The sequence below is a fragment of the Oncorhynchus mykiss genome, unplaced genomic scaffold (assembly GCF_013265735.2).
Source record: "Oncorhynchus mykiss isolate Arlee unplaced genomic scaffold, USDA_OmykA_1.1 un_scaffold_229, whole genome shotgun sequence".
Taxonomy (NCBI): domain Eukaryota; kingdom Metazoa; phylum Chordata; class Actinopteri; order Salmoniformes; family Salmonidae; genus Oncorhynchus; species Oncorhynchus mykiss.
This window is the reverse complement of record NW_023493697.1, coordinates 362,161-386,547: the sequence shown is the minus strand read 5'-3', so window position 1 is coordinate 386,547 and position 24,387 is coordinate 362,161. Positions and strand designations below refer to the sequence as shown.

The 24,387-nt window shown below is 44.7% G+C and overlaps 2 protein-coding genes across 4 annotated transcripts; both read left to right on the top strand.

The window, feature by feature from the left end:
* Window positions 1-100: 100 nt before the first annotated feature.
* Window positions 101-23,812, top strand: LOC110514417 (zinc finger protein Xfin). The gene is made up of 15 exons (XM_036973313.1): window positions 101-482; window positions 1,755-1,989; window positions 2,781-3,743; window positions 3,931-4,916; window positions 8,576-8,725; window positions 9,143-9,203; window positions 9,359-9,526; window positions 9,682-9,815; window positions 10,007-10,067; window positions 11,364-11,803; window positions 15,750-15,909; window positions 17,012-17,716; window positions 19,344-19,598; window positions 22,137-22,337; window positions 22,829-23,812. The coding sequence occupies exons 1-15, from the start codon at window positions 474-476 to the stop codon at window positions 23,473-23,475; spliced, it is 5,175 nt and encodes a 1,724-aa protein (XP_036829208.1). The 5' UTR covers window positions 101-473; the 3' UTR covers window positions 23,476-23,812.
* Window positions 7,197-12,087, top strand: LOC110487317 (zinc finger protein OZF). Of its 3 annotated transcripts, none has more exons than XM_036973295.1 (4): window positions 7,197-7,321; window positions 8,576-8,807; window positions 10,225-11,058; window positions 11,364-12,087. In XM_036973295.1, the coding sequence occupies exons 1-4, from the start codon at window positions 7,292-7,294 to the stop codon at window positions 11,810-11,812; spliced, it is 1,545 nt and encodes a 514-aa protein (XP_036829190.1). In that variant the 5' UTR covers window positions 7,197-7,291; the 3' UTR covers window positions 11,813-12,087. The 3 variants fall into 3 exon arrangements, with proteins under 3 accessions (XP_036829190.1, XP_036829192.1, XP_036829191.1); XM_036973297.1 differs by lacking the exon at window positions 7,197-7,321 and adding an exon at window positions 7,875-8,135; XM_036973296.1 differs by lacking the exon at window positions 7,197-7,321 and adding an exon at window positions 7,881-8,308.
* Window positions 23,813-24,387: the final 575 nt, after the last annotated feature.

The following is a 24,387-nucleotide window of genomic DNA, read 5'->3' as shown; positions in this document are numbered from 1 at the left end:
CAAGCATGTCATAATGCCATGGACCAATACATTAACATTGGGAGGAGGGGGGGGACGTATTTCTCTCTTTATTACCTTTATCTATAAAAACGTTTAACTTCAAAAACGGTCAGGCAGCCACGTTGCAAGAGACTTGTACTCTTATTATTGTCTTTGTTCTCCAGACCGCATGGGGGCGCTACAGCGCAAACACAAGACAACCTCATACCAGAAGTAGGAAGCCAAACAGTTCCGACAGTTTACCGAACTTCACTTATAACATCTCATCGTTCAAAAAAACACTTTTGCAGAAATAAAAAAAATGTAATGGAAAAGGAAGACCGCAGCTTTTAATTAAATAGCCTCAGGCGTTGGTATTTCTCAGCCTCCATCCAACGAGACTCGAGGTTACGACCAACAACATTGCAAGTCATCATTATACATTTTAAACTCAACTAGTTTTCTAGTTATCTCAGGGATTAAATCCCTATGCTATGGACGAGGTAAGAATGTGTATGTGTGCTCGCCATATCTCTTTTCTGCAATCTGCTCCGCGGTTGCTATACCAAATGTTGTGGCTAGTTAGTAAATCAAAGTTGCTCAGTATTTTAAAGACTACAGTGAACGGTAGCAACATCAGTAACGTTACTAGCTGACTATGTTGTAGCTCGCTGATATAATGTTTTCTAGTAAGATAACGTAGCTAGTTAACCAACTAGCTAGATGAATGACAATACAATCAACAGTAGCTGGTGTATTTTGGTTTGCATTGATTGATATCAAACGTTATTGGTCACATACACACATATTGAGCATAATTTATTGCGGGTGTAGCGAAATGCTTGTGTTCCTGGCTCCAACAGTGCATTAATATCTTAACAATTCACAACAACACACACATCTAAAAATCAAAGAATGGAATTAAGAAATGTATAAATATTAGGACGAGCAATGTCGGAGTGGCATTGACTAAAATAGATTACAGTATATACATATGAGATGAGTAACGCAGTATGTAAACATTATTAAAGTGACCAGTGATTCCATGTCTATGTATGTAGGGCAGCAGCCTCTAAGGTGCAGGGTTGAGTAACCGGTTGGAAGTCATCTAGTGAGGGCTATTTAAAAGTCTGATGGCCTTGAGATAGAGGCTGTTTTTCAGCCTACCTGTCCAACTTTGAAGCACCTGTACTGACCTCGCCTTCTGGATGATAGCAGGGTGACTATGTTGTGGCTCGGGTGGTTGATGTCCTCAATGATATTTTTGGCCTTCCTGTGACATCGGGTGCTGTAGGTGTCCTGGAGGGCAGGCAGTGTGCCCCTGATGATGCGTTGGGTAGACCTCACTACCCTCTGGAGAGCCCTGCGGTTGCGGGCGGTGCAGTTGCCGTACCAGGCGGTGATACAGCCCGACAGGATGCTCTCAGTTGTGCATCTGTAAAAGTTTGTGAGGGTCTTCGGGACCAAGACAAATTTCTTCAGCCTCCTGAGGTTGAAGAGGCGCTGTTGTGCCTTCTTCACCACACTGTGTGTGTGTGTTGACCATTTCAGATGGTCAGGGATGTGTACGCCGAGCGACTTGAAGCTTTCCACTGATAGTTCCTAACCCAGTTCTACTTAGCTGGAAAGGTTTATTTCAGAGAGAAGTTGTATTTTTTTCCATAGCAAGCAAACAAAAAAATTGCCTTGCTGTTAAGGATGGTGTCATATTGCTTAGTCCATCTTTCATAATGTAGCTTGTTGTGAAAACTGCGCTGTCACTCTTCATCATATAGGACTCTGAAGACCCGTCCAGCCCGTCTCCATCCTGCTCCACTGAACCCCAACCCACGGTGTCCCCGGGTCCTGACAGGAACCATGGCAACCAGGAGGACAGTAACCATGGTGATCAGAAAGACACACCGCAAGGTCAGGAGAGGGTTACTGTGAGTCTGGACATCAACAGTGAAACACCAACATTTAATATCGTAGTCAAAGAAGAAGAAGAAGACTGGGAACTAGATAATACAGGTGGGTAGCTGGAGCCAGGCTAACTTGGGATGGGTCCCAAAGGGAATACTAATCCCTATCTAGTCCACTACTGTTGACCAGAATGGCACCCTATTCCCTATCTAGTGCACTACTGTTGACAAGGGCCCTATTCCCTATATAGTGCACTACTGTTGACCAGAACCCTATGGCTATGGTCAAAAGGAGTGCACTTTATAGGGTGCCATTTGGGGAGCTGTCTTGGATTGCTTTGCCATCAATCCTGCAACAGGAGAAGCACAGGAGATGTTGTAAAATAAGGGAGAAACCCGGTAGGTCTGCATATGCACACTGAGTCTGACTCAGTCTCACTGACTATATCTGTCCTGTCTCATCCCCACAGGAGAGAGTCCCAGCCATCACTCTGAAGCCGGGGAGAGACCCTCTACATCAGGAGAACCTGAGTCTGACTCAGTCTCACTGACTATCTGTCCTGTCTCATCCCCACAGGAGAGAGTCCCAGCCATCACTCTGCAGCTGGGGAGAGACCCTCTACATCAGGAGAACCTGAGTCTGACTCAGTCTCACTGACTATATCTGTCCTGTCTCATCCCCACAGGCGAGAGTCCTAGCCATCACTCTGCAGCCGGGGAGAGACCCTCTACATCAGGAGAACCTGAGTCTGACTCAGTCTCACTGACTATCTGTCCTGTCTCATCCCTACAGGAGAGAGTCCCAGCCATCACTCAGCAGCCGGGGAGAGTCCCTCTATATCAGGAGAACCTGAGTCTGACTCAGTCTCACTGACTATCTGTCCTGTCTCATCCCCACAGGAGAGAGTCCCAGCCATCACTCTGCAGCCGGGGAGAGTCCCTCTACATCAGGAGAACCTGAACAACACCAGATGAAACGCAGAACGAGGCAGAAAAAGACGCACCCATGCCCAGATTGTGGGAAATACTGCCAGACATTATCGGCGCTACAAATACACATGAGAACCCACACAGGAGAGAAGCCTTACGCTTGCTTTGTGTGTAAGAAAACATTCATTATTAGACAAGCTTTGAAAACACACCAGCGAACACACACAGGAGAGAAGCCTTATACCTGCTCTGAGTGTGGGAAGGGCTTCGCTCATCAATGTAGTTTGAGATACCATCAAAAGAGGAATTCTGAACAGATTAAAACAGACCCGAATGAGAAGATGACCTGCTGCTGTGGACAAGAGTTCTCCTCAAAGTGCGTTCTGGAGGTTCACTTGAAGACGGACACGGGAGCCAAGCCTTACACCTGCTGTGTGTGTGGCAAGAGGTTCAATAAAGAATCATTGAAAGAACACCAGCGATCCCACACAGGAGAGATGCCTTACTCTTGCTCTTTCTGTGGCAAGGGTTACTACCACAAACCGGCTTGGAAAGCCCACGAGCGAACGCACACCGAGGAGAAGCCCCTGTGCTCCGTGTGCGGACGGACCTGCTCTAGTAAGTATACGTTAAAAGTCCACGAGCGAACGCACACAGGAGAGATGCCTTTCCTCTGCTCTGAGTGTGGCAAGGGCTTCATCAGTAAAGGATTCCTGATGACCCACGAGCGATTCAACTGTTCCGGGGGAGAAGAACGACGGCAACCGAAGAGGTTTCACAAGTGTCCGGACTGTGGGAAGGAGTTCACACAAGCAAACAAACTGGAGAGACACGTGAGAACACACACGGGAGAGAGGCCTTACCAGTGCTCTGTGTGTGGGATGAGGTTCAACCAGAAAGGGAATCTCAAAACGCATTTTAAAGTGCACACAGGTGAGTGTCCTCCTTTACCGTTAATACATCCTGATAGACTACTAGCTACTACTAACTGTCAGTGATCCAAACCATGTTGTTTAAAACAACATGTAAACCATGACTTAGTATACTCATCCACACCTTAACAATAGCAATGTTGCATTGTGTCTCTCCTTTCTCTCTGTCTGTTTTGTCTGTCATGCAGGCAGGGATCCCAGTTTGCTGCCTGACATGGACATGAGGACGACTTCTTCAGAAGCAGCGAAACAGCCTCCGGATAACAGACATAATGTTGGGAAACCACAACAATTCCTGAATCAGATTGGCAAGGAGGGAACCCACAACCATCCGGCACCACAAACCCACAACCTACCGGCACCACAAACCCACAACCTACCGGCACCACAAACCCACCACCTACCGGCACCACAAACCCACCACCTCCCGGCACCACAAACCCACAACCTACCGGCACCACAAACCCACAACCTACCGGCACCACAAACCCACAACCTACCGGCACCACAAACCCACAACCATCCGGCACCACAAACCCACAACCATCCGGCACCACAAACCTACAACTATCCGGCACCACAAACCCACAACCTACCGGCACCACAAACCCACAACCATCCGGCACCACAAACCCACAACCAACCGGCACCACAAACCCACAACCAACCGGCACCACAAACCCACAACCATCCGGCACCACAAACCCACAACCATCCGGCACCACAAACCCACAACCTTCCGGCAGCAGCGCAGAGGGGGGGAAGCCACCACCTCCCGGCAGCGCAGAGGGAGGGAAGCCACCACCTCCCGGCAGCGCAGAGGGAGGGAAGCCACCACCTCCCGGCAGCGCAGAGGGAGCCACAGAAACCCACCATGTCCCCCAGGGGAGAAAAACACCACCTCTGCCCTGAATGTGGCAAGACTTACACCCGGGAATACGACCTCCGAGTCCACCTCAGAACGCACACGGGAGAGAGACCGTACCGGTGTTATGACTGCGGGAAGGCCTACGCCCGGAAAAACAATCTCCAACAACACCGGCGGTCGCATGCTCCCAAGCCCACGGGACCGACCCGCCATTTAGGCAGACCACCCAGGGTGGGCTCTAGTAGTGGAAGGTCCAACCAATCACCCAGGGTAGGAAGAGCTAAGCAAAAAATGCATACATCAATGTAGATATGAGAGACTCATGCCCTTACCGCAGATGGAGAGAGGACACTGGCAGTTCTGGCACCTTGAAACACGGGGCTGGGTCTATATCTTCATCCCAAATGGCACCCTATTCCCTATATAGTGCACTACTTTTGACCAAGGCCCATATGGGGACCTTTAAGGGCTCTTCTGAAATGCAGTGCACTATATAGGGAATAGGGTGCTATTTTGGACACTCACAATGCCTCTTATGACTACAGAATCGTTATTATTTCTGGTGTGTGCGCGCACGCGTCTGTATGCACGCGTGTATTTGTGTGTGTGTTGTTGTGATCAGTGCAATACTGTCCACTGTGCTGTGTAAGATAATCATACTATGTAATCCTGTGCATTTTATTTCTTGTTTATTTTATATATATCTTATTTTACTTATTGAAGCTATCGTGATACTAAGAAATGACTTGCATTTCATATAACGCCATGGTCCAATAAATGAACATTTGGGGAAAAACGTCGCTCCTTTATTACCCCTTATCCAGGGCACGATACACTGACGTCACAGATGCGCGACTCTTTCGGGCGGCAGTAAGGAAGCCATCGCGATCTGCTCTCGTTCAACATAGCCTAGATTTACGTTTTTATTACTTCTAAACTAAATAAACTTTTTTTGTGTTCTTATAGGCTTACAGTGATGTTTTGATTATTTATTTTACAGTCGCTAAGGTTATATTTGGTTGTGATCTTAGCAAAATAACTATTTTTGGATGTAGCCGTTGTTAGCTAGAATGCTAACGCTCATTGATTATAACCGGTCCCAAAAGCTAGCCAAAAGAGACATTTTACTGGTTGAAGTTGAAGTGTTTAAGTATAATGCAGTTGATTAGTGATGATGACACAAACACTCAATTAATCAGGACATTCATATGAGCCTTAAAATCCAAGTATAATCCAAAAGTAGCGTGAAATGCACTCATAAGCAACATGTAAATAGATGCTTTTTTTTTGCTGGCGTTCTAGAAGAACTCCCTCTTGTTCTTTAAGAACTCCCTCTTGTTCTATAAGAACTCCCTCTTGTTCTATAAGAACTCCCTCTTGTTCTATAAGAACTCCCTCTTGTTCTTTAAGAACTCCCTCTTGTTCTATAAGAACTCCCTCTTGTTCTATAAAAACTCCCTCTTGTTCTTCCACCAACTTGCGTACGTCGCCCTCGTACGGCAATGTTTTCAAACAGAAAGGGGTCTGTCTATAAAACATTTAAATTCAGAAGCGGTCACATGTAACTACCAGAATAAAGAAAACACCAATATAAGATGTGTTCTTAATAGGACGCTGGGTTACCACGAGCAGTTAGAACATCTTCAATGCACCTTGGCATAAATTCTACACGTGTCTGGAACTCTATTGGAGGGATGTGACACCATTCTTCCACGAGAAATTACATCATGTTTTGTTGATGGTGGTGGTGGAAAACACTGGCTCTGGCCTTGCTGCAGAATCTCCCATACTTGTTCAACTGGGTTGAGATCTGGTGACTGAGACGGCCATGGCATATGGTTTACATTGTTTTCATGCTCATCAAACCCTTCAGTGACCACTCGTTCTCTGTGGATGAGCTAATTGTAATTCTCGAAGAAGTCACTGCCATCAGCATTTAAATGATTCACCATAGGTTTCGGCCAGGGCTCTCCAACCTTGTTCCTGGAGAGCAACCCTCCTATAGGTTTTCACTCCAACCCCAGTTGTAACTAACCAGATTCAGCTCATCAACAAGCTAATTATTAGAATCAGGTGCGCTACCTGAAGGTTGTAGCAAAAACATACAGGACGGAACAGTGTTGGAGAGGCCTGGTTTAAACCTACAAGAGGGAACAGTGTTGGAGAGGCCTGGTTTAAACCTACAAGAGGGAACAGTGTTGGAGAGGCCTGGTTTAAACATACAGGACAGAACAGTGTTGGAGAGGCCTGGTTTAAACCTACAGGACGGAACAGTGTTGGAGAGGCCTGGTTTAAACCTACAGGACGGAACAGTGTTGGAGAGGCCTGGTTTAAACCTACAGGACAGAACAGTGTTGGAGAGGCCTGGTTTAAACCTACAGGACAGAACAGTGTTGGAGAGCCCTGGTTTAAACCTACAGGACGGTAGCTCCCCAGGAACAGGGTTGGAGAGCCCTGGTTTAAACCTACAGGATGGTAGCTCCCCAGGAACAGGGTTGGAGAGCCCTGGTTTAAACCTACAGGACGGTAGCTCCCCAGGAACAGGGTTGGAGAGCCCTGGTTTAAACCTACAGGATGGTAGCTCCCCAGGAACAGGGTTGGAGAGCCCTGGTTTAAACCTACAGGACGGTAGCTCCCCAGGAACAGGGTTGGAGAGCCCTGGTTTAAGATGATCACTCAAAATGGCTGTAAGGAGGGACAAGTGTTTGCAGGTATTTCTTTTTTTCCTTTCAATTAAGACAGAGATCCTTACTAATGAGTGACCTTTATTCGTCAATCAAGTACAAGGGTGGAGCGAAAACCTGCAGACACTCGGCCCTCAGCGAAATGAGTTTGACACGTGCTCTAAGGCAGCGTTTCCCAAAACCATGCCAGGAACAAGCATCCTACATCATAACATCATTTGTGTCCCTCATTTCCTCAAGAGTTTCACTCCAACACTCAGACATATTTTACAATATATGTGTTTAGTGAGTCTGACAGATCAGAGGCAGAAGGAATGACCAGGGATGTTATCTTGATACATGCGTGTCTTGAACCATTTTCCTGTCCTGCTAAGCATTCAAAATGTAATGAGTACTTTTGGGTGTTAGGGAAAATGTATGGAGTAAAAAGTCCATGATTTGGAGTAAAAGGTGGTCAAAAATTTAAAGTACAGATACCCCCAAAACTACTTATGTAGTACTTCAAAGTATTCACACTGCACCACTGCAAGAAATCCTAAATCTATTGCCTTTAACTTCCAGAGCGCATGTCGGCGCTAAACCGGAAGTAGGAAGCCAACGAGAGTTTGACAGTTTATTTAAATGTACAACATTGTAACGTTAGCATTGCTATTTGTAAAAAATAATACAGTAACTTTCGATTAAATATTCTCAGGTGTTGGTATTTCCCATCCTACATCCAACGATACGCGAGGTTACGACCTACAGCATTGGCAGTCATCATAAGTTAAAACTAAACTAGATTTATATCTTAATTTATCAGTTAGCTAGCTAGCTCAGGGATTGATTTACAATGGAAGAGGTAGTAATCTGAACATGTGCTAGCCACATCACTTTTCTGCTCTGCAAACTGCTCGTTTGTTGCTATACCAAATGGTGCGGCTAGCTTGCAAGTCGAGTTGCTCAACGCATGCTAGTAACAGCAGTACTAGCTAGCTACGTTTGTGTTGCTTGATGATGCGACTTTGTTTTCTAGTAGGTATCTAACGTTAGCTAACTGGCCAGTGCTAGCTAGCTAGGTGAATGAAAATACAATAAATTAGCTGCTGTAATTTGGTTTGCATTGACTGATCGTTTTTAAACCAAGTATTTTTAGTTTGAACGGTTTCTTTACTGAGAAATGGTAATTTCTATAATAAGCAGAGACATTGCCTTGCTGTTGAGGATGGTGTCATATTGCTTAGTCCATCTTTCATAAGGTAGTTTGTTGTGAAAACTGCGCTGTAACTCTTCATCATATAGGACTCTGAAGACCCGTCCAGCCCGTCTCCATCCTGCTCCACCAAAACCCAACCCACGGTGTCCCCGGGTCCTGACAGGAACCATGGTGACCAGGAGGACAGTAACCATGGTGATCAGAAAGACAAACAGCAAGGTCAGGAGAGGGTTACAGTGAGTCTGGACATCAACAGTGAAACACCAACATTTAATATCGTAGTCAAAGAAGAAGAAGACTGGGAACTAGATAATACAGGTGGGTAGCTGGAGCCAGGCTAACTTGGGATGGGTCCCAAAGGGAATACTAATCCCTATCTACTACACTGCTCTCTATGGTCCATCGGGCTCTAATCAGAAGTGGTGCACTATATAGGGAATAGCGTGGCATGATTTGGGACTCAGTCTTGTGTGTTGCCATAAATATGAGAATAGCACGGGAGGTGGTGTAAAACAATGGAGAAACCCAGTAGGTACAATAAACTTAGACTCAGTCCCAGCCATCACTCTGCAGGCGAGGAGATGCCCTCAACATCAGGAGAACCTGAGTCTGACTCAGTCTCACTGACTATCTGTCCTGTCTCATCCCTACAGGAGAGAGTCCCAGCCATCACTCTGCAGGCGAGGAGATGCCCTCAACATCAGGAGAACCTGAGTCTGACTCAGTCTCACTGACTATATCTGTCCTGTCTCATCCCTACAGGAGAGAGTCCCAGCCATCACTCTGCAGCCAGGGAGAGACCCTCAACATCAGGAGAACCTGAGTCTGACTCAGTCTCACTGACTATCTGTCCTGTCTCATCCCTACAGGAGAGAGTCCCAGCCATCACTCTGCAGCCGGGGAGAGACCCTCTACATCAGGAGAACCTGAGTCTGACTCAGTCTCACTGACTATCTGTCCTGTCTCATCCCTACAGGAGAGAGTCCAAGCCATCACTCTGCAGCCGGGGAGAGACCCTCTACATCAGGAGAACCTGAGTCTGACTCAGTCTCACTGACTATATCTGTCCTGTCTCATCCCCACAGGAGAGAGTCCCAGCCATCACTCTGCAGCCGGGGAGAGTCCCTCTACATCAGGAGAACCTGAGTCTGACTCAGTCTCACTGACTATCTGTCCTGTCTCATCCCTACAGGAGAGAGTCCCAGCCATCACTCTGCAGCCGGGGAGAGTCCCTCTACATCAGGAGAACCTGAGTCTGACTCAGTCTCACTGACTATCTGTCCTGTCTCATCCCTACAGGAGAGAGTCCCAGCCATCACTCTGCAGGCGAGGAGAGACCCTCTACATCAGGAGAACCTGAGTCTGACTCAGTCTCACTGACTATATCTGTCCTGTCTCATCCCCACAGGAGAGAGTCCCAGCCATCACTCTGCAGCCGGGGAGAGACCCTCTACATCAGGAGAACCTGAGTCTGACTCAGTCTCACTGACTATATCTGTCCTGTCTCATCCCCACAGGAGAGAGTCCTAGCCATCACTCTGAAGCTGGGGAGAGACCCTCTACATCAGGAGAACCTGAGTCTGACTCAGTCTCACTGACTATATCTGTCCTGTCTCATCCCCACAGGAGAGAGTCCCAGCCATCACTCTGCAGCCGGGGAGAGACCCTCTACATCAGGAGAACCTGAGTCTGACTCAGTCTCACTGACTATATCTGTCCTGTCTCATCCCTACAGGAGAGAGTCCTAGCCATCACTCTGCAGCCGGGGAGAGTCCCTCTACATCAGGAGAACCTGAACAACACCAGATGAAACGCAGAACGAGGCAGAAAAAGACCCACCCATGCCCAGATTGTGGGAAACACTGCCAGACATTATCGGCACTACAAATACACATGAGAACCCACACAGGAGAGAAGCCTTACACCTGCTCTGAGTGTGGGAAGGGCTTCACTCATCAGTGTAGTTTGAGATGCCACCACCTGAAGAAACACTCTGAACAGATTAAAACTGACCCGGATGACACGATTGGCTGCTGCTGTGGACAAGAGTTCTCTTCCAAGAATGTTCTGGAGGTTCACTTGAAGACAAACACTGGAGACAAGCCTTACACCTGCTGTGTGTGTAAGAAGACCTTTACTCATAAAGCATTACTGAAAGTACACCAGCGATCCCACACAGGAGAGAAGCCTTTCTCTTGCTCTCTGTGTGAGAAGAGTTTTACTCAAAAAGGAAATTTGACAACACACGAGAAGTCGCACGCCGGAGAGAAACACCCTTGCTCAGTCTGTGGAAAGAGTTTCACTCAGAAAGGCTATCTGAAGATTCATCAGCGGCTTCACTGTTCCGAAGGGGAGTTGAGTTCCTCTGTATCAAGAGCACTTGAACACCGACAGAGGAGAGCGAAGGCGACTCACAGATGCCCAGACTGTGGGAAGGAGTTCCCTCAAACATATTACCTGGACAGACACATGAGAACACACACAGGAGAGAGGCCTTACCAGTGCTCTGTGTGTGGGATGAGTTTCACGCAGAAAGGAAATTTAAAAACGCATCAGAAAGTGCACACTGGTGAGAACACGTTATGCTGTCATTGATTTATTATTATTATTATTATTGATTAATCATGATTGATGACGACAGCCTACACTCCTAACAGCTTCACATTAGCACGTTGCATTAGCTTCACATAGCACGTTGCATGTAAACTTTAATGGAAGTGGTAGGACCCTGGTTTGCAAGCTACAAATAGTGTGTGGGCTACAGAGTGAAAAGAAAAAATGAAATGGCATTAAAACAAATAGGGCATTTAAATGACATTAAAACAACTAGGAAATAGGGTATCTGAAACAGCTCACACTGTTTCTTTCCCACAGGAGATTATCCCAGCTCCTGGTCCACTGGTGAGGGGAGTCCCTGTACATCGGGAGAAGCGGAACAACACCAGGAGAACCACGCGGACGTCACATCTCACGGCTGCCTCGTGTGCGGCGAGGAACACTCTAACCTCCCAGAACTACACAAACACATGAGATCTCACACGGGAGAAAAGCGCCTCGCCTGCCCTGTGTGTGGCAAGACTTACCCCAGAGAATTTGACCTCAAAGTCCACCTCAGAACACACACAGGAGAGAAACCCCACGAGTGCATCGAATGCGGCAAGAGCTTCGTTCGTAAACAAGGGCTCCGGCAGCACCAGAGGACACATGACGCCAAGCCCATCGGACCGACCCGCCAGTTAGGCAGGCCAAAGCAGTTAACCAGGGCTCAAATGTCCAAGAAAGTGCCAAAGATGGAGAGTGACGCAGGACTGCCAGTACTATGACAATTAGCTGCAACTTTGTCTCTTAGTAGGTAGAGTTCTTCTTCTCGCTGAAGCTGTGTCTGTGTTGTCGCCATCTCTGATCAGTTAGATAATCATGCTAACTCTCACTCATCTCATCAATCAACATATTATGATCAACAAAATGGGGGGGAGGGTTCGATTTTTCATCAATGCTGTGATGGTGCTAAGAAATCAACCGTGACTTGTAGCCCACTTGTGAAATGTTCCTCACTGAGAATAACCATGTCATGATTAATAAAGTAGCATTCTGGTTATGGTTCCTGTTGTCTTTCCCTCCAGCTCAGATGGTGGCAGTAATGTCCAGGCAGGAGAGGACCTGAAGGACACAAGGAAATAGTCATGTAGCTAGCTAAGCTAACGTTGGATAAGCGGTTGTTTACGTTCTCACTTCACTGACTAACGTTAGCTTGCAACTAGCTAGCGTAACCTTTCTTTGAGCTGAACGCAACAAGGAAAGAACAACATTTTTGTTCTTCGTAGCAAAGCCAGCAACGGTGGATTAACGCAGGCACAGCGTCCTTCTCGAGATAATTTCGAGTTCATTCACAATGCAGGAGGTTAGCTAACGTCAGCTAGGTAGCTAACTAGTTGGAGCCATAGATATCCTATTAAATTACAAGAGGGGCTACGCCATAAACCCTCAAAGTTCCATAGTGGAGCCAAAATGGCAGCCATCTTGGTCAGGGAGAAATGCAAAACCAGTCTTAATTGGTATGAACGGCAGTAGGTGATGCATTTCCTGCTTTTACTGATGCAGGAAAATAAAAGTAAGGCATGTGATGTATCAGAAATGGTGTCATAAATTACATTCAACCTAAAATGATTGGTTATATAATTATAAATACCTGTTATACAGGTTTTATACAAATGTTCTGTATAAAATAGTCTCTAAAAATATATGCAAACAGACCGTAAATGTCTCCCATTTTTTATTGGAAAGCTGTGACTGCTATTATATCATACAATATTAGTTCTTGTTGCATTTACAAGTTGTCTAGTTAATTTAAACAATTGATGTAATCATTCCTGTAAAACTGCCTGGCTAGCGAGCTAACACATATACAGTGCAGATACATTCTTCACATTAGGTGAGATTCTACATGTTATTCTATGTGTAACTCACAGAGATCCTATTCAATGCGATTAGGTGAGATTCTACATGTTATTCTGGGTGTAACTCACAGAGATCCTATTCAATTAGATTAGGTGAGATTCTGCATGTTATTCTAGGTGTAACTCACAGAGATCCTATTCAATTAGATTAGGTGAGAATCTACAAGTTATTCTGGGTGTAACTCACAGAGATCCTATTCAGTTAGATTAGGTGAGATTCTACAAGTTATTCTGGGTGTAACTCACAGAGATCCTATTCAATTAGATTAGGTGAGATTCTGCACGTTATTCTGGGTGTAAGAACCTGTGACGGAAACCATGACTGCTAGACTGTAAGTCAGGTTTAGGGTCAATTTGAATTGAAGGCAGTCAATTCAGGAAGTGATTTGAATGTAAAATGGAAAAACTTTATTTAATTTTTTTATTCATCTTTTATTTTTCAACTTATTGAGAAGTCATTGAAAATAGATGCTTTTTCTTTCAATTATTGAATTGAAATGTCAGTTTACATCCTGAAAGGATTGACTTAAACTCAAATTGACCCCAACCCAGGTGTAAGTGGTTATGAGTGACTGAAAGTCTGGTTTATCACACATAGTTTAGCACAGCTCAACATTAGTAACGTTACATTATGGAACACTTCGCATCAAAGAAACAACTGTACCGGTACGCCCCTGTATATAGCCTCGCTATTGTTATTTTACTGCTGCTCTTTAATTATTTGTTACATTTTTTTGTGTGTGTGTATTTTTTCTTAAAACTGAATTGTTGGTTAATTAAGGGCTTGCAAATCAAATCAAATTTTATTTGTCACATACACATGGTTAGCAGATGTTAATGCGAGTGTAGCGAAATGCTTGTGCTTCTAGTTCCGACAATGCAGTAATAACCAACGAGTAATCTAACTAACAATTCCAAAACTACTGTCTTATACACAGTGTAAGGGGATAAAGAATATGTACATAAAGATATATGGATGAGTGATGGTACAGAGTACGCGTTTGTAAGTACGCGTTTCACTCTAAGGTCTACTATACCTGTTGTATTCGGCGCATGTGACAAATAACATTTGATTTGATTTGACAATGGCAGCACTACTATCTCTGCCCTCTTTCAGAAGTGTGCACGTGGTCACGACCCCTCGTGCATTTAAAGCCATTGGATTGGTGCAAGCATGGCTCGAGGGAGTTTCCACCATATTCCTTTTCCACCAATCCATTCCTTTAAATACACGAGGGGGAGTGCGCGAGTGCACAAGGATAGAGAATCCGAATTTCTTCAGACATGTTATATTTCCCACCACCTGTTCGTCTGTTGCGTGTTTCGTTCCTGATATATTTTATAAGAACAAAATTAAGGGCACATCTGCACAAAGCTTCTGTTTGGTCATAAAGAATTACGTCAAACAACCCATTATTTTCTTGTCATCCATTTTAATTGTCTGTATATTATTGTTATTTCACCTCATTGATGTTACTTATTGTGCCAAGAAATCCACAGTGACTTACAGACCACTAGTGACATGTTACTCACTGATCATATGCATGTCCTGATGGAATGAATACAAGAGCATTGTGGGGATAAACATCTTACGTGTTTATTATCTATAAAACATGTGATTTAAGAAACTGTGTCAGTAGGCTACTTAGTATACTGATATATTGTAACAGGCTTTGAACATTGTCTTTCCCATCCAGCCCAGATGATGACAGTACAGGTGCATCCAAGAGGCTAAAAAAAACAGCTTCTATTTCCAGGTCATCAGATTGTTAATTAGTCACCATTAGCCAGTCTCTGCCCAGTACCCTGCCTGGTACTCTACACTGCACCTTACAGACTGCTTCCTACCACTGGTCACTTTAATCATATTTACCTACTGTTTTACACACTTCATATGTATATACTGTATTTTAGCCAATGCTAATGCTATATTACTACTGCTATACACACCTTGTATATTAATATACTGTCTATACACACCTCCACATATTGACATTCTTGACTTGGACCATTGCTCGTTCTCATATTTCTTAATTTCCACATTTTTTATTTTGGGGGGGATTTTGTATTGTTTGGTATTACTGCACGAACTAGAAACATAATCATGTCACTTCACCTGCGATAACGGCTGCAAAAGATGTGCACGCCACCAATACAATTGGATTTGATTTACTAAAGCGCACCAAGAAGACCAAACACGGAAGTAGTAATGCAGCTAGCTGACGTTAACTAACCAGTTTATTTATCGCACTTCAAAGCATTGTAGCTAGTTCCATACAGCTAATATCACCAGATATAACTTATGATAGGGTTATGGTAACGTTAATTATTATTCACTGGCTGGACTAGTTAAAGTATGGAACTATGAAACGCAGGATTTCCGCCTCTGCCAGTTTTGGAGCTACAATACTAGCCAGTTGTAGCAGCGCGCTATCGTTAGATAACATTTCTCCCTCACAGCACAGCAAGAGACTGGAATAACTCTGGCACAACAACATATTCTTTGAGATATTTGAAGCCCATTCAAAATGCATGAGGTGAGAAGACAACTTCTTAACTTATTAGTTTGCTAACGTTAACTAGCTAGCTAAATTAGCTAACTAACGCGTTTGGCTATGCAACTTCACTTGTCAAGAGTTGAATAAGTCGATAAGTTGTCAGGACGGTCAGCTAGCTAGTTATCTCAAAAAAATAATACGTTATCAACCCTAACTAGGCTAGTTGTTAGGACTGTAAACAAAGCTTAATTTACATTCTCGATACAATGTGTGATATGCTCTCTCACCTTGACTTTTTTTAATAGTTTGATGAACGCCAACAGTCAAAATGGCGGAGTCCTGGCTGTAACCATGGTGACCAGAGCAGCAGACTCCAGGGTCCCGAGACGGTCCATAGATGTAACATTGTATTCAAAGAGGAGCCAGAAGGTGACGACCATGCACCTTGTGGTCAGATTAATACTGGTGAGCGTGCAATGCCTTTCAATCGTTGTCCCATGTAGCTGGACACAAGAGAGAATAACCTGACAAAGACAGTTGATGCTGTATATAGGGAAACAGAGTGCCATTTGCAACGCATATCATCTTTGTGGAAACTGATTTTGTATCGTCAAGAGCATTAAAGGGTCAGCTGTAGCAGCAACCAGTGAGCAGACCGAGATTGGCTTTATTCGTTCATGCTGATAGTCCAATAAGATCCCACTTGAGAAAAAGCTCCACCTTGTCCTCTGAGAGGTCAGGTGGAATCATCCCCATACTGCTTAGACCAATCAGATCTCAACAAGTGTGTAGGGTCTGTTTGGAACTGGGCCTCTAATGTGGTTCCCACTGGAGCTAGATGGACCGGACTCTTCCTATAGCTCCACAGGAGAGAGTTGCCGCCGTCACTCTGACAGTGAGGAGGTTCTACCTCAGGAGAACCTAAACAATAGGACCAGTCCAAACACAAATCCAAGAAGAGACACACGGCTGCAGAGAGTGTGGAAAGGAGATCCCTACCTCGTATAAACTACGCAGACACCAACAGATCCACCAAGGGGTGAAACCTTACCGATGTTCTGCATCCAGGAAGAACTTGAAGCTACACCAGGTAGTGCACACAGGAGAGAAACCTTACTCCTGCCCTGTCTGTGGCATTGGCTTGACTCAGCAGGAAGATATGACTGCCCACACTGTAGAGAGAGTAATGACACTGAGGAGGAAGAGAAGGAAGAAGAGAAAAGGGAGGAGGAAGTAGGTGGATTGATACCTTCTGAAGGAGAATTAGGTCATTTGGATTCTCTTCAGCTTGGTAAGTAGTGGTTAAAGGATGCCATTAAACATAAAAGATAGGCCCCAAATGGCACCCTATTCCCGACATAGTGCACTACTTTACCCTGTGATACATCCCCAATGGCACCCTATTCCCTACATAGTGCACTACTTTTGACTAGGGCCCATAGGGTTCTGGTCAAAAGTAGTGCACTCTAAAGGGAATAGGGAGTCATTTGGGATCGACTCAACCAATACTACCATAGCTATTGACCTATTTGCTCTATTAGTAAATCCATATTATTTCCCCCCACAGGAATGAGTCCTGCCTCCAGCCACGGCAGTGAGGAGACTACCTCTACATCAGGAGAACCTGAGCAACACCAGGAGAACCACGACACAGCCACGACGTCTCACCGGGAGACTCATCAGACAGAAAAATCGTCTCACCGGGAGACACATCAGACAGAAAAATTGTCTCACCGGGAGACACATCAGACAGAAAAATCGTCTCACCGGGAGACTCATCAGACAGAAAAATCGTCTCACCGGGAGACTCATCAGACAGAAAAATCGTCTCACCGGGAGACTCATCAGACAGAAAAATCGTCTCACCGGGAGACTCATCAGACAGCCACGTCGTCTCACCAGGAGACTCATCAGACAGCCACGACGTCTCTCCGGGAGACTCATCAGACAGAAAAAACGTCTCACCGGGAGACTCATCAGACAGAAAAATCGTCTCACCGGGAGACTCATCAGACAGCCACGTCGTCTCACCACTGCTGCTGTGCCTGTGGACAGGAGTTCCCTGGTGCCTATGACCTCATGCTACACCAGAGGACTCACTACATAAGGAACAGAGTTCCATGTGAGACACATACCATGACTGCACACCAGCAAACATCCGCTGTGAAGAGAGAGCGTGGTCACACTGAGGAGGAGGAGGAGGAGGAAGGAGAGGAAGTTGGTGGATTTATTAAACGTGAAGAAGCAGCTACTTGGGATCCTCCTCAACTCGGTAAGGGGCTGGGATATGATGCTATTAAAGAACACAAATGTTGGTCCTAAATGGCACCCTATCCCCTACATAGTGCACTACTTTTGACCAGAGCCCCCATAGGGAAAAGGGTGCTATTTGGGACACTATACTATACCACCATAGGGGTTGGGTTAAATGCAGAAGAGCCATTTCAGTCGAAGGCATTCAGTTGTACAACTGACTAGGTCTCCCCCTTTCCCTTTCCTTTCCGTTTCCATAGTAATGGACATACAAGGTAACTGCTAAAAAAGAGGAAGCACCAACATAAAGTGTTTTAATTGGCCGTTGGGCCACAAGCCAGAACATCTTTGCCTTGGCATGAATTCTACAAGGGTCTGCAACTCTCTTGGGGGTGGGCCACCATGAGACAGAAACATCTTCAATATGCCTTGGCATGAATTCTACAAGGGTCTGCAACTCTCTTGGGGGTGGGCCACCATGAGACAGAAACATCTTCAATATGCCTTGGCATGAATTCTACAAGGGTCTGCAACTCTTGCAGGAATACAACACCGTTATTCCTCAATAAATTACATCATTTTGTGTTTTGTTGAGCTGGTGGTGGGAAAACGCTGGCTCTGGCCCTGCTCCAGAATCTCCCTTTTTTTGTTATTTACCTTTACTAGGCAAGTCAGTTAAGAACAAATTCTTATTTTCAATGACGGCCTAGGAACAGTGGGTTAACTGCCTGTTCAGGGGCAGAACGACAGATTTGTATCTACCAGATTTGAACTTGCAACCTTCCAGTTACTAGTCCAACGCTCTAACCACTAGGCTAACCTGCCTCCCCATAGTTCAACTGGGTTGAGATCTGGTGACTGAGACGGCCATGGCATATGGTTCACATCGTTTTCATGCTCATCAAACTATTCAGTGACCACTCGTGCCCTGTGGATGGGGGCATTGTCATCCTGGAAGAGACCACCCCCATCTGGATAGAAATGATTTGCCAAAGGTTGACAGTGATCAATCAGAATGGTGGTGTATTTATTGGTTTTTATCTTGTCGTCTAAGGGGTTGATTGGACCTAACCTATGCCAGGAAAATGCTCCCCACAACATAACGGAGTAGCCACAATACTAATTTACTCAAGTGTTTCCTTTATTTTGGTAGTTACCTATAGCTCTAACAGAGCAGCCAGAATACTAATTTACTCAAATGTTTCCTTTATTTTGGTAGTTACATATAGCTCTAACAGAGCAGCCAGAATACTAATTTACTCAAATGTTTCCTTTATTTTGGTAGTTACATATAGCTCTAACAGAGCAGCCAGAATACTAATTTACTCAAATGTTTCCTTTATTGTGGTAGTTACCTATATATGCTCTATTAGTAAATCCATATTATTTCCCCCCACAGGAATGAGTCCTGCCTCCAAATGGCACCCTATTCCCAACATAGTGCACTACTTTACCCTGTGATACACCCCCAATGGCAACCTATTCCCTACATAGTGCACTACTTTTGACTAGGGCCCATAGGGTTCTGGTCAAAAGTAGTGCACTCTAAAGGGAATAGGGAGTCATTTGGGATCGACTCAACCAATACTACCATAGCTATTGACCTATTTGCTCTATTAGTAAATCCATATTATTTTCCCCCACAGGAATGAGTCCTGCCTCCAGCCACGGCAGTGAGGAGACTACCTCTACATCAGGAGAACCTGAGCAACGCCGGGAGAACCACGACACAGCCACGACGTCTCACCACTGCTTTGGCTGTGGACAGGAGTTCCCTGCCGCCTACGACCTCCTGTTACACCAGAGGACACGCATGGAGAGAGGCTTCTACAAGTCTGTCTGTGGAGAGCTGTTCTACCAGAAAGAGTTACTCAAAACACACCATCAGAAAGTTGACACAGGTGAAAAGCCACAGAGATCCTTTTTAAAATAATGAGATTCTTGTGTGTGAGCAGCCATGTAGGAAACCATGACAGCTAGAGTGTAGCCTAAGTGATTTGAGTGACTGAAAATATGGTTTATCACACTAAGTTTACCACAGCTCAACTTTAGTAATGTTGCATGTAAAACTCAACTACAGTACCAGTCAAAAGTTTGGACACACCTACTCATTCAAGGGTTTAGAACACCTACTCATTCAAGGGTTTAGAACACCTACTCATTCAAGGGTTTAGAACACCTACTCATTCAAGGGTTTAGAACACCTACTCATTCAAGGGTTTAGAACACCTACTCATTCAAGGGTTTAGAACACCTACTCATTCAAGGGTTTAGAACACCTACTCATTCAAGGGTTTAGAACACCTACTCATTCAAGGGTTTAGAACACCTACTCATTCAAGGGTTTTTCTTTAATTTTTTACTATTGTCTACATTGTAGAATAATAGTGAAGACAAAACTACGAAATAACACATATGGAATCATGTAGTAACCATAAAAAGTGTTAAAGAAATCAAAATATGTTTTATATTTGAGATTCTTAAAAGTAGCCACCCTTTGACTTGATGACAGCTTTGCACACCCTTGACATTCTCTCAACCAGCTTCACCTGGAATGCTTATCCCGACAGTCTTGAAGGAGTTCCCACATATGCTGAATACTTGTTGGCTGCTTTTCCTTCACTCTGCGGTCCAACTCATCCCAAACCATCTCAATTGGGTTGAGATCATCCAAGCAAGCAAGTCTCTTCTTATTATTGGTGTCCTTTAGTAGTGGTTTCTTTGCAGCAATTCGACCATGAAAGCCGGATTCACGCGGTCTCCTCTGAACAGTTGATGTTTAGATGCGTCTGTTACTTGAACTCTGTGAAGCATTTATTTGGGCTGCAATCTGAGGTGCAGGTAACTCTAATGAACGTATCCTCTGCAGCAGAGGTAACTCTAATGAACGTATCCTCTGCAGCAGAGGTAACTCTGGGTCTTCCTTTCCCATGGCGGTCCTCATGAGAGCCAGTTTCATCATAGTGCTTGATGGTTTTTATGACTGCACTTGTAGAAACTGTCAAGGCAAAGGGAGGCTACTTTGAAGAATCTCAAATATAAAATATATTACGATTTCTTTTTTTTTTTTACACTTTTATGGTTACTACATGATTCCATATGTGTTATTTCATAGTTTGATGTTTTCACTATTATTCTACAATGTAGAAAATAGTAACAAATAAAGAAAAACCCTTGAACGATTAGGTGTCCAAAATTTTGACTGGTTCTGTAGTTGAGTTTTACATGCAACATTACTAAAGTTGAGCTGTGCATTGCATCAAAAATCAAATCAAATCAAATTTTATTTGTCAAATACACATGGTTAGCAGATGTTAATGCGAGTGTAGCGAAATGCTTGTGCTTCTAGTTCCGACAATGCAGTAATAACCAACAAGTAATCTAGCTAACAATTCCAAAACTACTGTCTTGTACACAGTGTAAGGGGATAAAGAATATGTACATAAGATATATGAATGAATGACGGTACAGAGCAGCATAGGCAAGATACAGTAGATGGTATTGAGTACAGTATATACATATGAGATGAGTATGTAAACAAAGTGGCATAGTTAATGTGGCTAGTGATACATGTATTACATAAAGATGCAGTAGATGATATAGAGTACAGTATATACATATGAGATGAATAATGTAGGGTAAGTAAACATTATATTAGGTAGCATTGTTTAAAGTGGCTAGTGATATATTTTACATAATTTCCCATCAATTCCCATTATTAAAATGGCTGGAGTTGAGTCAGTGTGTTGGCAGCTGCCACTCAATATTAGTGGTGGCTGTTTAACAGTCTGATGGCCTTGAGATAGAAGTTGTTTTTCAGTCTCTCGGTCCCAGCTTTGATGCACCTGTACTGACCTCGCCTTCTGGATGAAAGCGGGGTGAACAGGCAGTGGCTCGGGTGGTTGTTGTCCTTGATGATCTTTATGGCCTTCCTGTGACATCGGGTGGTGTAGGTGTCCTGGAGGGCAGGTAGTTTGCCCCCGGTGATGCGTTGTGCAGACCTCAACCATCAGCCAATGGTTGCGTGCCATGTCATCGACTGTACAGTTGGGCATCAGCGTATCCTATGACGTGGTTTGACGATAATGTTTATGTTAAACACCTATCCATGCGCCGTGAGGTCTGGCATGCGTCTGCAATGCAGTCAGCCTGGAATGTGACCATTGATAACTCACTTTTTTTTTTTAAAAACATGTTGGCCTTTTACTAGTAAACCGACCCATGCTGGCGTACTAAATAGTATGCGGAAATATATATATATATTTTAAGTGTTATAGTATGTCTTCACTATTGATTATCAGCTGTGATCAGACATGTGAGTCAGGAAAACACGAGTGAAATCCACTAGAACAAACGTGGAAATGAGTGTGCCGTTTTAAGTACGTAGTAGACTAGTATGGGTGTTCGGACACGGCCACTCTCTTTGTTTCCTGCATCAGGAATACCTGGACAACACCGGACGAATCCCAAAGCTAAGAAGTCTCACGACTGTGTCGTGTGTGGAAAACAACTATCGGAAGCAATGAAGCTGAAGAGGCACATGAGAACACACACGGGAGAGAAACCTCACGGCTGCTCCGTGTGCGGCAGAGGATTCACGCAGAAAGGAAATCTGAAAACACACATGAAAACACACAGAGGTGAGGAGAAACCTTAAATGACTGTCCCTGTAATAACTATGCATCGCAGTAACTATGGAAACGTTTGTCATCTGTCCCTGTAATAACTATGCATAGCAGTAACTATGGAAACGTTTGTCATCTGTCCCTGTAATAACTATGCATAGCAGTAACTATGGAAACCTTTGTCATCTGTCCCAGTAATAACTATGCATAGCAGTAACTATGGAAACGTTTGTCATCTGTCCCTGTAATAACTATGCATAGCAGTAGCTATGGAAACGTTTGTCAGCTTGAGTTTATTGTGCAAAAAAATATACTTCAGACATTACACTTGAAATTTACACTTTAAAACAGTTTTATCCGATTAAATTTTTTTTTATGTTGAGTAGTTCTGAAAAGATAAACATTTATGTCCTAGTAAGTGTTTGACCGCATTTCCATTGGACTTTCTTACTTCTTCACGAAGTACATGCTGGTTTGACCGACTTCACACCATGTCTTCCACGCAGGGCTGAACCCCAAATTGTGGTCGGCAGGAGAGGACAGTCCCTCGACATCAGGAGAACCTGAACAACACCAGAAGAACCACACAGCTAAGACATTTCAGAATTGCATAGAATGTGGGGAGATGTGCCAAACTCTACCAGCACTAAAAAAACACATGAAAACTCACACCAGTAAGAAGCCGTCTTACCAATGTTCCCTTTGCGGGGTGGAATTCACTGAGAAAGGGCAAATCCAAGACCACCAGTTACAGCATGTTGGAGAGAAGCCGTACTCCTGCCCTGACTGTGGGAAATGTTTCGTCAATGAAAGCTACATTAAAATTCACCAGCGAACACACACTGGAGAGAGACCCTACAGCTGCCTTGTGTGTGGAAATAGTTTTGTGAAAAAAGCATACTTAAAAAGTCACGTACTGACACACACTGGAGAGAAGCCATACCTTTGCGCCATCTGCGGGAAGACATACAGTCGAGAAGGAACTTTCAAAATCCACCAGAGAGTTCACACGGGAGAGAAACCGTACCTGTGCACTGAATGTGGGAAGCGTTTCAGCTGTAGAGCAAACCTTTATTCGCACAACAAGAGACACGCTGGCAAACCCATAGGACCTAAACGTCAGCTAGGCAGACCGAAGCAGCTGCCAAACTGACAATGGGACAGGACAAATGAACTTGTGTAGTGTCTCTCCTGATCACCAACAAAATAGTTATGTTCCATCTTGATTATGCATTTCTCATAAACGGACATAAAACAATACAATATTAAGCGTCTGTGGATGTCTGAAAGACTGAAGATTTGTCAGCACCTGGACCTAAACAGCAGTTAGGCAGACCCAAGAAACTGCCATAGGGGAAACAGTGCTGGTTAAATTAACTTACGCAGTGACTTCATTTTGTCTAAGACGTCACAGCAGAGTTGAAAAATATATGGCCCGTGGAAATCAAGAGAGTGGTGGTCTACAGAGAGAGGTGGTCTACAGAGAGAGATGGTCCACAGAGAGAGGTGGTCCACAGAGAGAGGTGGTCCACAGAGAGAGGTGGTCCACAGAGAGAGGTGGTCTACAGAGAGAGGTGGTCTACAGAGAGAGGTGGTCTACAGAGCGAGGTGGTCTACAGAGAGAGGTGGTCCACAGAGAGAGGTGGTCTACAGAGAGAGGTGGTCCACAGAGAGAGGTGGTCTACAGAGAGAGGTGGTCCACAGAGCGAGGTGGTCTACAGAGCGAGGTGGTCTACAGAGAGAGGTGGTCTACAGAGCGAGGTGGTCCACAGAGAGAGGTGGTCTACAGAGAGAGGTGGTCCACAGAGAGAGGTGGTCTACAGAGAGAGGTGGGATTTAAAAATATATATATCTGTAATCGTTAGGAAACACCACATATATCATGTATACAGGAGGGGGCTTAGAGTGGTGTTGTGGAGAGGAGTGGCTAACCAGCGTCAACCAAACCCGGAGCAAACTCGACACCAGGGGACACAGTGAGGTGCATTGCTGAGGCTGCGGATCTGACTGGCTCCCTCCGAGACCACGAATGCTTCCTCCGCTCTCAATACCATCTGTTCTGTCT